The 15,494-nt window shown below is 40.9% G+C and overlaps 1 protein-coding gene across 1 annotated transcript; it reads left to right on the top strand.

Annotated features, from left to right (window-relative positions):
* Window positions 1-3,288: 3,288 nt before the first annotated feature.
* Window positions 3,289-15,226, top strand: LOC145459497 (uncharacterized). The gene is made up of 10 exons (XM_080338156.1): window positions 3,289-3,673; window positions 4,329-4,516; window positions 5,438-5,557; window positions 9,806-9,941; window positions 10,057-10,224; window positions 11,360-11,469; window positions 12,641-12,691; window positions 12,765-12,900; window positions 12,964-13,032; window positions 13,808-15,226. Exons 2-10 carry the CDS (start codon window positions 4,332-4,334, stop codon window positions 14,618-14,620), a joined length of 1,788 nt encoding a protein of 595 aa, XP_080194282.1. The 5' UTR covers window positions 3,289-3,673; window positions 4,329-4,331; the 3' UTR covers window positions 14,621-15,226.
* Window positions 15,227-15,494: the final 268 nt, after the last annotated feature.

The following is a 15,494-nucleotide window of genomic DNA, read 5'->3' as shown; positions in this document are numbered from 1 at the left end:
TTTCTCGAGATTTTAGTGCAACAAAAACCTTCCCTATAGTTATATGATCCTACAGACGATTTGCAACCGATATAGTCAAACTATATACAACATGGAATGGTTGGAACCCTCAAAATCGTCGTCGATTATAGCATGTAGATAAATCATTGGTACGGAATGGATATTGATGAAAATGCAAAATGCTGCATAACGATGTACTCCTGCTGGTTATTGATATTTTTGTCCGTTTATGACAGGGGTTGGAAGCCTATATTTTCAATTGTAAAGGTCATTACATTGTGACGTCATGGCTAAACAAAAAACAAAACATGAACATTAATAGAAAAAAGTAGTATAATCCTTGAATGTCTTTACAATTTTCTTTTACTCATCCTGACGTCAGGTGAAGCACTGCCTCGCCTCCCCTGACTGCATGCCAATGATAGGGACTAAAATACATTTTGCCTTGATTATGATTATCTTCTATATATTTAATTTTTCCATTTTTCAGCAGGTCCTACCCATAATAGAATAATAAATGACACTAAACCATGACCTTCACGGTCTTATCGATCATGCTTATCTAATACCGAATACTGTGTTGTGCATGCATATTTTCTGTACCACCATCACTGCCGTGTGTTATGTATTTTGGCTGGATGAAAATAAAAGACTCTCTCTCTCTAAGCACGAAGAAAAATTTCGAGTTGATTTCATCAGCTCAAAAACACTCTATTTTATGTTAATCTACGGAAAATTGGTCGGGCTGAGGCATGGCCCCTTTCGCCTCTGGCTACGCCTATGGTTACGAGCCCTACCTAGCTTTCGCTGTATCGCAATCTTGTGATTAGACTAATATCTATATGAACCGAACTACAATATTTCGATAAATAGGAATGAGTAGATGGAGAGTAGCCTAGATGGAAAGTAGGCCTAGATGGGGAGATAGCGTAGTGGTGATGATAAGCGTCTACCTCCCAGGCGGCCCGGGATCGATTCCGCGTCCGAGGTTATTCCTCTTCCCCACGTCGCTGTTCTTATGGCGACAAAAAGCCCCCCCCCCCAAACAAGACCCGATAAAAGAGCGAACTCACCAAGAATGGAAAGAGCAAGAAAGAGCCGCGGAATAGAGACTAACATCGAAAAAGGAACTGCGACTGTGACATCGGGTACTAGGATGAGGTGGATGCCAGTTTAAGAGACCGCAACTGCCACCGCATCTGGTCGTTCGGCATCCTCCAATCTGTTCATTACGTCGCATTGTGTCTTACCGCATTGTTCATTGTTTGTGTCTTGTTCAGATGAAAGTATACTATAATCTGGCGATTATTTTTTGTTGATTATTAAAGGAGTGGGAGGAGTGTATATATAGCTCAGTGAGTGAGAACGACTTGTGACCCCGGACTTAACCTTAAGTAGAAATATATGATGTAGACCAGGGGTGGGCAAACTTTCGAGCTCGCGGGCCGCATTCAACATCTGAATTCCTTCGCGGGCCGCACTATATAAAATTGGGATTATAAACCAAAATGCAATATTGGTATTTGATTATATAGTGAGGGCATGGAGATAATATATGTGCTTATTTAAAATATTCCAAACATTGCTTTGATGATATCGTACACGCGTCAGAAACATAGTGGCGAGATGTCATAGGCTGGTCGACCACAATAACCAATTTGTCAAAACTATAGAGATGAAAGTCGGTTGTCCCGATTATTAGAACCGGATTGAGATTTAAGTCTGAGAGCAGCGATCTGTTCATAGATTTACTAATTCCACTTTTGGTTCAGTTCCAGGACACGCAATGCTGACAGCATCATAACCATGTTAGCTTCAAATAAGCTTTTACTGTAAGTATGGATAAAATATAAATACCCCAGTTCTAAGCATACAGAGAACGAATCTACATCAGACACGCGCGAATCGTTTTTGATAAGCACGCCACTGAAATAATTAAAACTGGAGTGGCCAATCTGAAATCACACTAGTGAAACGAATTAGCCTATGTCAATCTCGTTTAGGATTTCTGTGATGTTTAGCCGTTGAAACCTTTCAAATTGCGTGGGCCTTGAGATCGGACTGTCGCGCCAGGAATAAAAAATAATGCAGGAAGTCTTTACCTTAGAACAGTGGTTTTTAAACTTTTTAAGACACTCCTCCCCCCCATATGATGGTGAAAGATTTCGCGGCCCCTCATCGTCATACCACAAAACGCAACCAGGATGCTAGAAAACCTAACGGATAGTTTGATGGTACGGAAGGTTACGACTGTGGATGAGAAATATTTAAATATGAAATTCAGACTAAATACAGAGCAATAATAATGAATTGGATGTAAATCACGTGGTGCGCGAGAAAAAAATTCAGTTCAGCTCAGCTTCTCGCCCCTTCAGATGTTTTCACGCCCCCTACCCAGTTTGAGAACCACAATGGTGAAATATACTAAGAAAAATTTTAATCAAGTCCCTTCATTAATTCGATTTTTAGTACATATTTTATCAATATTTTTAATAAGTTACTTTTAACTCTTGCGGGCCGCACAAATCGGTGTTGCGGGCCGCATGCGGCCCGCGGGCCGTAGTTTGCCCACCCCTGATGTAGACGGTATCGTGTCGAGATGAAGCGTCCACGCTAAATCAGAAATACACAAAATGGACCATAATTTAGCAATCAACTCTACAAAATTGGATACATATAGCCTGCTCCATTTTTATGATATTAAAGTCATACAAGATTGCCAAGTTCAAATCGTTTGTTATCAATTGTCACACTCTCAGTAGCCAACCGTCCTGTCATTATGTAGCATTCTACTATAGAATGTCACATTCGAATGCTACCAAACAGCGGCGTAAAACCGGGCTATCGTGAAATGTGGTCAACCGACCAAGTGCGCTAAAATTTCACGTACCACTCACGTTGGGAAAGACATCTGGAATGTGAAAGGAATTCGAAGCGCGCAAAGAAGTGCGTTATACGTAGGCGTGCGCGAGTGCGCGTACGATTACTTTACGACTGAAAGCTACGCTTTCTCTCCTAGCGTGGCTTCCTTTGAGCCCCCGGAAGCGTGCGTGGAACGATGTTGATCAATATCACCGAGAGCATGTTGAATCACATCATGCAAATGTAATGAGTAGCATGATGGTGATTAAGATAAACTTATTGTGAGGCAAGCTAATCACAAGCGAATACGGCTGCATCGCAAAGTGCGCAGGAGTGTATGAGTTGTGGCAACCACGTGTGTCGCTATGTCTGCGACTGAGGAATATATTTAATATAAGAAGCGTGTTTAGGCTGTCCGTTTCTCTGTGATTCGGATTGTTTGTTATACACAAGCTGAATGTATGTTGTGCCGTTGTCGCGGCTAACGTATTCAGGAGGTTAATTTCGCCTCGTGTGCACTATGCTTGCTAACAAGTCGTTTGCAGCGTGAACAGCTAGACATCTGCGCTTGTGATCTCCCCAGCACCATTTTATTTCGATTGGGGTTGTTTAGTTTATCGTTCGCCGGCTTCAGCAATGACATACAATCTATCTCGGAAGGAAAATTATCGAATATGGTATAGGCATCTGAATGAATAATTGTTTGAATCCAGATACGCGATGTTCTATAATATTATATGATACCATTATGTAGTTGCATTGTGACAACTAATAATACAAGAGCTTGCTACGGACGGTGGTCCACCTTCAGGTTTGTTCAAGTCATATTGAAATGACGTATTTCGTGAATTTTCCTGTAGCCTGCTGATTGTTATTGCAATGTAGGAACATAACTTGGGCATGCTTGTATTGAAACAATTAAGTCATCATTTCAAGTCCTCGCACAGGGCATGCCCAATATATTTATGCCCCTGTTCGTCAAATCGTCAGATTTGACTCCACTATATGTTTGAACTTTTGTATTAACCTGATGTATCATTTGAAAGTGACCTAATCATAATCCGATTGGCCACGTCACGTCCACTTTGACTAACAGATTGCCATGCAGGTGCTCCAATTAAAGGTATTGAATTATCACTGGGTCAGCCTGGATGAAAATTGCGGGGGGGGGGGGGTTTCTATGTAATGTAACATACTATAACTTGTGATATAGTGAATCTATCATGATTAATTAAAAATTTTAAGGGTGCATTGGCACCTTTTGCCCGACAACGCTGTGGTGTACAGCACAGCGCATTTAATCACAAAGTTTGAAATATCAAGCTAATGTATGATTCATATGTTCGTTAGTAGTTCACCTCAAAATACGAGTGGAAACATAAATATTCAATCATTCCATAAATTGAATCACCGAACAACTATAAAGCATACCGTATCAACGTTTTCCACATTCATTTTTATCTAAGGAAATGGCAACTGCAACACAGCCTGGCAGCAATGGGGCTGTTGGTTCACACAGACGCCAGATGTCGGCCCCTCAACAGGAAGGGAACTCGGATGATTGGAGTCTTTCCAACTACGAAATGGTCGCAGAAATTGGTGTCGGAGCTTACGGGGTTGTGTACCGTGCAAGGGATTTGGAAAACGATCGAAAGTATGTGGAAAATTTAGTTGTTTTATTGTACGTCTTGACAAGTGTGCAATATTGAATCGTTCATATGTTTAATTTGCCACTTGAAGATAGTTGGATTGCTTGAATTTATCTGTATTTAAATTTGACTCGGTGTTTTGCCGATTGGCTGCAACCCAAATTCTTTTTGCGATGCGTCTGGCTTGTTGAGTATTTATAATTTCCATAAATATATATAATTGAATAGTATATTCATATTGAAACGAAACCCGAATATTTTCGGCTGACACTGAATATTCTCTACTAGTTGCTGACGATTACCCCTGACGAGTGTCAGCTGAAAATATTCAGGTTTCATTTCAATATGAATATACTATTAAATTGTAAACTGAAGTTCCGTACCTCCAAGAAGCTCTTCAAATACATATTTGGATCACATTTGTTCGATGAAGAACTTCTGTTTTTAAGCTGTAACTGTTATTATACTGTTACATAACTTTTCAATTACATTGCAATTACCGTACATAGTCGAACCAATTTTGCTGGGTAAGAAAATCCACTCAATGTATAGACACCACATTAATCGTCATTAATTTAAAGTACTAATTATTTGCAATTGCAAGGCTATAGTCACTGCCAATTTCCCTGCTTCAGTTTACAGATGTGACTTCGTGAATTATTTGCTTTTACCATGAAATGGCTACCGGCACATGGTATTCCACATATCCACAGAAGCAATAACTAAATACTTAGAAGGCCTAGTTATGATTGCCTCATCTTTTTTTTTAATTAGACGTACCAAATATGTAAAGTAATTGTTTTGTCTAAATCTTCTGCTCGTTTTAATATGCAAATTCAATGTCCTGTATCTGTTATTATTTGGAGTCGCCCTTGCAAACTGGGGTTGCAGCATTCATATTATATTTTGCATTTCCTACCTACCAGACTGGTTGCTTTAAAGTGCTTGCGAGTGCAAAATACTGAAGAAGGCATGCCCCTTAGCACTGTTCGAGAAATATCTCTGCTGAAGCAGTTGGATTCATATGAGCATCCTCATATTGTCAGGTAATCCAATATTATTTATCTTGTTCCCATTGCATGATTTTTATTCAATAAAAAAAAGATACATGGTTTATATGTGTGTACTGTACAGGGAATGCTAAATTTTTGCAAATAAGAATTTGATATAAAATTACTTGGTTCCAACTCTGCTGCAAAAGCCTTTAATGAAGATTGTAATTTATGCATAAGTCACCCTTCTGCACATGATGCCTATTATAGCAGCCTAACTAAGGGTGAAGATATTATTTTTCAAGTCCATAGATGAGGCATTTAGTCCTTTGCATGCCTGTGTTTTGATTTGTTTTGACTGCAGTTAGCTGGCGGACTTGTTACTTTAGTATTTTCCTTTTGATTACCACTCTAATTAATATTCGTGTCGTCTATCCCACAGCGTCTTTGTTCAGAGTCGATGTAAATCCCCCCTCTGCCCTTGGGCAGTTTTTAAGAGGCATTTGATGCTGGCTGTGCGAATGCTTGCTTCACCTATCAACTTGACTAGACGGAAACCCATGGTTGGGGTATAGCCGAATCACACTGCGGTTCTGTATAGTGAACTGTGAAATATGTGAAGTGCCCGTTCTCATCGAAGGTATTGAATTCAACCATATCATCCTCTTGGCCGATGACCCTGTTTGCCCTGAAGTAGTCAGCTTCGTCAGCTAGCCTGACAACAATGAAATGGAACTATTTTGATGTTAAAGTTCTGTAACAGATCTGTAGTTGGTTGTTGAAAATTGTCATGATATGCTTTTCAGAAGTGAAATACTGAATTATATTGCATTCCATATGCAGTATATTGTGTCTAGTTGTGAGAGCAACTATTGTTTGCCAATTTTGAGACGCGGAGACTTTGAAAATTCAATTTGGTTATGTTGTGACGTGGTCTGTAGTTTGAAAAGGAATTGTGAAAATGTTTTAAAGTTCAATTTGCATTTTGCTGTGCGGATTCCCTCCTGATTTAACATCCATAATTTCGCCCAAGGCTTTTTTTTTGCTGGTACCAAAGAATTCCAAACTTAGTAGCTTCTTGATCCATCACTCTTTTGTCGGTCCTTGAGTAGTTTCGTAAAGCCCTTTCATTTTCACGTTGGGATGCAGTACTGTGGTAATTGACACGGCAATAACTGCCTCTCAAATTCAATGAATAGCAAGCACAAGAGGTGGCAGTACACGATCATACATAAAGCTGCTATTGAAAGCGCGCTACTTCGAATGTTGAGTGTACTATCCAATTACGTATTGCAAGTTGTTCTCGGTGGTCGTTTTAACATTGCTTAAAGGGATCAATGGAACTGCTGAGCACTGGTTTTATGTAACTTATAAGCACAGTGTCAGTGAGTTGTGTCGAGTAAGACATCCCACAAATTGTTTTACAATTGTCTACCTATCACTTATGCATATAAATTTTTGGAGTTAGTTTCTCACAATAAGCATGTTGCTTTCTCACTATTCTCTTCATTTGACTAAAAATGTTGCGGCGACTCGAACTGTGATATCTTTAAACGAGGAAATTCTTGCTATTTTGAGTGTTGCGTAATGTAGGAATGCTTGTTCAAAGAACACTGATATTGAATGGAGCCTCCGTGCTAAGGCTTCATTTGTGTTATGATGTCTAGGTATCTGAGTTTTTGAAAATCCTTCATATTTATGATACTCTCAATGTCATTGTTTGATAGGATGTGTTTCATTTCCGGCATCCAGTTTTTGTCTTTAATGCACTCAATTTGTCTGCGAGAATAGGATATTGTCGGCCGTCAATTCATTGATGGACTATGATGTCACATGGCTTTGGTCGCTAGCGTGTGTCATGGTGAAAAAATTTAAATTATTTGAATCTAAATCAAGAATATTAAAGTATGTTGCGATGTGATGATGATGATGAACATTGCTCCCGAATCTTTCAAATGTCATGTAGCTATTACAGCACGGAAGGGATTTAACACTAGAACTACCGGAACTTCGAACTACCTAGAATTACCATGTGGCTTTTTTGACGCATGTTGAATCTTCTTCGATTAAATGCATTTACCGGAGCTAAAAATCAGAACAAATCTCAATAAACGGCATCAGAAACCATTGTTTATTGCGCTCATAGCTACTTGCAATATTTTACATACACCTTAGGTCAACACTTATAAAACAAATCACCGTTTTTTGGTGTAACATATAAGTGTTGCTCTGGTGCGCATTTGGTATTTGAGCACGCGTTCTTTAAAAATTTAGAGTAGTTCCAGATCCGCTTTAGCCACATCATCATTGTTGGTTATTGCTGACATATCATAAAGCTTATCAGATAAGATTTGCATAATTCAATTTTGCAACTAATCCTCGATTTGCATATTTTTAGAGTATCGGCATTTTGGCAAGTAGACGATCATTCACATTCTAAGAAAACATGCACGGACCATCGTCGACTTGTTGGTACCCTCATAGAATACTGCCTTGCAACCTGACCAATAATATCCCCCTGGTTTTATTTCGTTATAACATTTAACCGTCACTGGTTTCTCGTTTGCGTTGTTTCTGAAGGAAACAGTTACCTCATGTTGCAGTGAACTCAATATATATGTGTACAACTTCGATCTCTACACTGGCATCTCGCCGTTACGCTTATCAACAAGATGATAACTTTGTAAAGTGTGACTACATGAAGCTGCCTGTGTTCCTTCTGGTCCTGGGTAGCCTCAAGCAACTTTTGACAATAGTGTCAACTGGGACTTCGTTTGCTTCTCCAAGCGTATACAGCCACATTCACGTAACATTGTTTCGAGATGGATTACATCAGACTCTTCACATTACTATGCTTGGCAAATGTATAGATTATGGAAGAGGTGTCCTATCCTTGCCTAAATATGAGACGCCCTTGTACAGATACTTGGTAGCAGCAGCGTCCACCATCTGACATTTTACCCCAATTATTTGCTGGCATTTCGACCATGTAATGAACGAAAAACATATTATCTTTATCGAATCCACACCTTTTTTACTCCTTATGTCAATGGAAAGCTCATGTCTTCCATAAATCTGTTCTTCGAGAGGGCCTGACTAAACATAATGCACCCATGCCCTCAGTAGTCCTCATATGCATTCAATTCACTAGATTCAGCTCACTCTCCCCCCGGAAGATCCATCTCGTAGACCGGAGCAAAGGCCCTTTGCCCTTGTACAACCCTAGTATATTAGTATGGACAATACAAATGTCGGCTTGGTGTAATGGTACATGTCAAATTTCATGTCCTGTAACACGCTGAGCTTCAGAAATATAATACTACAGAGCTTTGGTGACTTGGAACGAGGAAGATCCAGGGCCTTCTATTACAAGGGATGTTGTTGCTAACACAGTTAGACCGAGTCGATATTAACAAAGTTCTGTTGTTACAAACGGTATTTCTGCGTTTATCAGATACATAACCACTTTCAAGAATATGAAACTGCGATGCCTGAAGGTAGAAAAAGTGTAATGCGTCAAAAAAGCCACTCGGTAGTTCTAGGTAGTTCTGTGTATAACTTTTTTATTTGTACTAGATGAGTGATGAAAATCATGGGTAAGGTGGCCTACATAAAAATAAATAAAAGTCAAGAAGTTTCAGCCGAACAGCGTAAGATTTGACTGAATGCCAGCTCTTCAAAAATGAAAATGCGTCAAAAAAGCCACTTGATCGTTCTAGTGTTAATAATATGAAGCTGAAATGTCGAACAGCTATTTTCCCTCTATGTGCCTATGTGCCTTTGTTTTCTTCAATGCAGTGACTCTGTTGTACAGTTTTAATCAATTAATTATTTCATCAATTCAAAACACCATAAAATAGTGATAGAATGAAAAGATAGGAAGGATTCGAAATGACTTGCAGCCTTTCAGCTTGGCATAGAACATTTAAATCAGAGACATGTACACTGAATTAAAAGTAACAAGTGCATCTGCATATCTAAATACTGCATGTTTTAAATTGTTGCGAATGTTATATTCATGAACAATTTAGATACTCACTCACAGCGACAAAGCAAACAGAATGGAATTTGTGTGTCATCCGAGTTGATATCTTTGTGTGTGTACAATAATTTGAGTGTGTATAATAATTTGAATATTACTGCCTGTTGCTTCTGGGAAAAGTCAACAGATCGTTTGCTGTGAGTGTGTGATGTGTTTACTTATTGTTCTCATCAAACAGCTTTGACATGTCTTATATGTGAAGTGGATCTGTTGGGGGGGGGGAACCGTTCACAAACATCAAGACTGTACGTTCGTTTTAGGTTGCTGGACATTTGTATCGGAGGACGAACGTCCCGGGAAACGAAGCTAACGTTAGTTTTCGAGTACGTGGAGCAGGATCTCGATAATTATCTTAAAAAAGCTCCACACGCAGGGCTCGATCCTGACGTCATCAGGGTAAGTCCTTCGCGTGGCCCTTCGCAGAAATGCATCGGCAACATTTAAATTTCCATGGTTCTGCGAAATTTTGGCGCCGTGTCATGTTACAACGTACCTGTCAATGCATTCCTAGGACATCATGCAGCAGCTGCTTAAAGGCGTTGACTTCCTCCATTCGAACCGTGTCATTCATAGAGACCTGAAGCCTCAGAACATTCTCGTTACAAAGGACGGAAAAGTGAAGCTCGCCGATTTCGGCCTGGCGAGGATATACAGCTTTGACATGGCGTTAACTGCAGTGGCAAGTCTATATTCTTTATTTATTTGCGACCCAATTAACGCAGATCATTTCAAGTCAGCTTGGGCAAGGCGGCTTGTCAATCAGCGTTATGTGTCACTAATGATAACTCCAGTTCCATCTGCATTAGGATTTACCGGTTTGCTTGTGTCCTGGGTTAATCTTGCTCAGTCTCTCAGCTTCTCGAATTGTTATTGCCAACATAAATCTGTTCCTCTCTCACCTCGACTTATTCTTTCTGTCTCTTTGTCTCATTTAAACAATTCTTTTTGCAGTTTTACCAGACACTATCTCATAATATGAACTCGATTGACTTGATTGGCCTGCAAAGTTGATTGTTGATATCAGATAATAGCATTGTACAAACGAAGCGGTCATTTATACACATATGGTACCAGTTCATAGTGAAAAATTTCTTTTCAAATTTTCTGTAAACCCGACCATCGCATTGCTGCAAAGTGTAATGTATTTTCTTCACAATTATTGTTCAATAGGCCTAGACTGCGCTATCTGTGGGGTACTTGAATTTTTCCGTTAATGACATCTCTAGATACCATTTTGCATCTGATGCCTTGGATATGTAGCAGAACAACGTTTTTACGGGTTCCCACTCGTGAACATAAATGTCATGATGGATAAGCACATAATTGCCTAGTACGGCATTCCATTCCAAGAAATTCATTCGAAGGCACGATGAGTAATCCTTGGTATCGGTAGGTTGCAAACATTGGTGGTGGAATCTACCAAATACTGTTGGCGCCCACGTTATGAAAACATGAAATTACATTCCAAGTATGACTAGGTTAACTTTTCCCTGCTGTAATCGCTGCACGATGTAAACTGACCTGGAGCCGACTTTAAAACTGCGCTACGTGTCTCGCCTACAACGGAAGAGGTATCGACATCGGATCTAATTTCATAGCGATAATTTCCTTGATTGGTTATTGACAATGCAGCCCTGTTTCCGCAGCCGATGCGTTGGGAGGAAGTGACTAATGCCACGGCAGAATAATAGGTTATTTTATGAATGGGACGATGAAGGCAATGTCGACGGCATGCAGTTTTTCACAGACACCGTCCGGGTTGAGTGTCTTCTCGTTTTTCCTTGTTTTCATTTGCCGTTCTTCGTCTCCGACAGGTCGTAACGTTATGGTACCGCGCGCCTGAGGTGTTGCTTCAGGACAGCTACTCCACTCCTGTGGACCTGTGGAGTGTTGGGTGTATCTTTGCGGAATTGTACTTGCGAAGGTAAGTTGCAAGTTGACTTTGCGAAGCAAATGTTTCGGAACATGCTTGGTTTTAAAAAATAATGAAACTAATAGTGATAAGTAGCGCGATTTTTTTTGCCCTAAAACATTTTGACCTAAAAGTGATTTTGGCGTTTGAAACTAAATTTTGACAAAGTTATGCCCTTGTGTATGCAAATTGGGCGTTTTTGCACTTACTGTTAAAATTGTACTACCGGTACTTATGTTCATTTTTGGTTGGTCTGTACGAAGTAGTTTATCCTGAAAAACTTTTAGACCTAAACTGACCAATTTTTACATGAAATTTAACGAAATCCGTACCGGTACCTATGAAGAATTCCAGCAGTTACGTCACGCATTATGGTAGAAATAATTGAAGTTTTTGTGGTACAACGAAAGATACTTTCCTACATTCTCGGGCAGAAAGTAGCTTGGCAAGAATGGAGACAGAACTTTCAACAGCAGCAACTGGTGGCTGGCAACACTGAAGTTGCGCAGACAATGCCAGTGACACACCGTGTCGCTTTATTCTGACAATGGTGTCTACATTACAATTTTTCATCATGCGCTTCATTATCTAAGAACCAATGCCCCACGCATTCTTGCTTCAGTTACGATTTTGCTTCAACCTATTTGTTTCATTTGACCATTCACAATGGGCCGTCGACAACGGTAGGCCTATAAAGTAGGCTACAAGATGTAAATGTCATATGATAAGTTCACCGACAGTGCAAACATCTACGATACAAACGAAATACAGGATGCAAAAATATTTTGATTGTAAACAATCTTGACAATTTTTTGACCTAACGCTACAATTTTGCCTTAATCGCCCCAGTGATTAGGCTAAAGCGAACGACTTTGAAAACCAAGTCGAGTTTAATCTGGAGATTTTGGTAGTTATATCATTTTGCTGTTTAATGCCACAATTGGTTGTGCGAAAATAATGTGATTCTATGACCTTCAGCGATACCGTACGTGAATGAATTGTAGTTGCGAAGTGACTTGAAGTCAATTATCTCAAGGGAAGTACCATGGTATGCGGCTGCGGCTTCCGAGAGTTTGACTCGGAATCTGCTATGCAAAAAATTTAAAAATCACAAATGTATGGCAATCCTGTAGGTGAAAATGACCATGGTTGTATTTTAACACTATCGACAACACTTTTTCAGGCCTCTTTTCACTGGAAACGGTGATATTCATCAGTTGAATAGAATTTTTGAGTGAGTCGATGAACTTGTATATAGGCACTTTCTGATATTGTGCTAAACAGCCATGTTGTCTAACTGTTTTTAGTTTTGTGGGACTTCCTTCAGAAACCGAATGGCCGCCGGACGTGTCTCTGCCGTTGTCCTCATTCAGACACAGGCCGCCTGCCCCGCCGCAACAAGTCATACCGGAAATCGACGGCGTTGCGGTGGAATTTCTTTTGGTAATTTTCTTAATACGGTTAGTGTTGATTAGTTGTGGCAAACGATTTTCATCTGCGACGTAGAAACTTCTGACGTTCCGTCCTGACGAAAGGATCACCGCGGCGGAAGCGTTGCAACATATGTATTTTCGGGTGAGTCGACAATTTTGGACACTTTGGAACCTGGAGAAGTTGGTTGCATGGTTGCAAAACTGAGTTTTAGCCCATTCTCTTCGAACTGTTTTAACTGCCGCTTTCCAATATTGCGCTCGCGACAATGGAATACGAAACACTTTAGCATGAGCACATGTAGCACAAGCGTGTGGCACTTCAGCTTCTGACTTGACGACCCTAACCGCTAATCCGCTATGTTTCTATATCCACCAAGATCGATTGTTGTTATAGTCAGGTCCAGGCTCTAACCCTAACCAACATGCCACATGGTCTATCCCACTGAACTTATTTGAGCACGGACCACTAAATTTGTTTCGTTTCGTGGACCCCTATTTTGAACTAGTCAAAAATCTCAAAAATTATCTCAAAAATTAAGGACAGCTAAAGATTCTGAGTATCCTAACTGCATCATGAAAAATGGCATTACTTTTGCCTAACCACGGCCTTGGTGCCATCTGATCTATTTGATGCCTATAAAAGTTTCACCCAGTCGTCGTCACGGGCTCATAATTGCCTGTTGTGGTGCATGGTGATCACTCAAATGGACATAAGTTGAGAATAACTGCTAATCTTATTAATACATTGTACTTTATAGTTTGTAGTTTCAACATTTCCTTTTCACCAACCCCCAGGGTTTCATTGACCCTAGTTTCAGAACCCCTGCTCTAACAGGTATATATTCACTAAGGGCACTATGTGCCGCATTTAATGTCAGAAATGATATATGTGCTGACCGGTTAAAATTTCATTGCAGGAAGACATACACCCTCACAATTACTTCCCAACCAAACAACAGTCCGAGCGAAAGAGAAGTTTTGATACATTTGCGGAAAACCTTACAGCCCGACAGCCTTTGGCGGAAATTGTGCCCTGCCACGATCAACCGGGCCCCTCATTTCATCACCAGGATCGGTCGTATCACAGGCTGCCCTACGCCAGCCGACTGACAGAAAATATCCCGGGCACTTCATCTGCGTTTGGCGGTTTTTCATCTAGACTTTTGCAAACGAAACCTTGTCCGGTAGGTGTGGACCGACCAGACGGTGGAAAATCCGAACCCATGGTGACTTCTGGAGAGGTTCAGACTTCGTGTGATCTTCCGGGGAACATATTCGGGGGCGATCGAGAGAATGTGGTCGCCGGGACTTCGCAGCACAGGCCTGTCAGGAACCCCCTGGCTCCTTTAGACGTGGCGTCGCTGTCTCACGATAGCGCAGTATTGAAAGGTCTTTTGACACCCCCGTCAGATTTAGCGTCGTCTTCGTCTGGGGTTTTGTCGACTTCATCTTCACGATCATCCTCGGTCTCCTCTGAGAAGGATATTCCTCCGAATAGCTTTCCGAGTTCGTCGGTTGACTTGCGGCCGTCACCCTTGACAAGGTGTGTTTTTGGCGAACGTAGTCAGCAAGATAGTGACACTGTTGAGTCCAACGGTCAGTCTTGGGATTCGGACTATGGATACGCGTCCAGGTCTTCCTTCCCTGCAAATGTGGACTGTGCGGATGACACTCCGCCCGATTCCCAACCGACCTCGTTCTTTGACAGTGGCGAGACCGGTGACCAGTGAAATTTGTGCCCGAAATTCATTCCGAAAAAAGACGTACACCTAAATTCGAAGTGCAATATTATTTATGCGATTGATTTACCGAAACTGTTTTGCCTGTGCCGTCGTCAAAAAATGCGGAACCATTAGCGGAAACGTTTTGCTGTAGCTGCTCGCGTTTTGGCCTTGTGACGCTTCTCGATTGCTTACCTGTTTAGAGATTGCACTCTCTCTTGAGTCTTTTTTACCTGTTCTATTTCAGTGGTGTTTTCGGGGCTGGCGCTGAGTTTTTAGACATAGTTCTACTGTCCTCGCCCTGTGTTGAATGTTTGTTGCGAGTATTTGGATCGATTACCTGCAGTTGATGTTTTACCGATAACTGAAGCGTGACGTGCAGTCTCCTGTTCATTTTTTGTAATTCCGGTGCTAGCCCTGCTCATTTTATTGCGCGGCCGTTTCGTGGCTGACGTTGTCTTCTAAAGCAAATCCACTGCCTTTTTTAGTGTTTCATCGTTTCTGGCCTGACAATCTTATGTAGTGGAATATGTCAAATGTGATAACCCAGTCATGACTTTTTACGCTGCAACTAACATGATTTTGGAATAAAGACGAAAATGTGTGTAGTGTAAACATGTCCAAGCGACTTCTGTCGAAAACTGTTTGAAGGCTTACTTGAGAAGGAAGTGTCCGTAGCTATACAATGCAGACAAGTGACAGGTGCGGTCTGCTGTGAACGGCCAACGCAGAGGAACGTCTGAGCACGTCGGTATGAATTAGCTTGAGTAGGGTAATTCTTCAAGTGGACGTTGTATGAATGGCTCTCTATTCGCGTACTGACGTTGATTGTCGCTTGAGGGTCATGGGCGAGTTCAGAAAAGTCTTCTGGTGTGAATGCTGG

The sequence above is a fragment of the Botryllus schlosseri genome, chromosome 16 (genome assembly GCF_051294905.1).
Source record: "Botryllus schlosseri isolate E-star chromosome 16, Bs_hap1, whole genome shotgun sequence".
NCBI classification, from domain to species: domain Eukaryota; kingdom Metazoa; phylum Chordata; class Ascidiacea; order Stolidobranchia; family Styelidae; genus Botryllus; species Botryllus schlosseri.
The sequence above is the reverse complement of the archived record's forward strand: the minus strand, read 5'-3'. Positions and strand labels throughout refer to the sequence as shown.

Excerpts from the sequence above, each read along its gene's own strand:
- LOC145459497 (XM_080338156.1), top strand. The coding sequence starts at position 4,332 with ATGGCAACTGCAACACAGCCTGGCAGCAATGGGGCTGTTGGTTCACAC. Across the intron at positions 9,942-10,056 it reads TCGATCCTGACGTCATCAGG|GACATCATGCAGCAGCTGCT; the intron begins GTAAGTCCTTCG and ends ATGCATTCCTAG. Across the intron at positions 13,033-13,807 it reads TGCAACATATGTATTTTCGG|GAAGACATACACCCTCACAA; the intron begins GTGAGTCGACAA and ends ATTTCATTGCAG.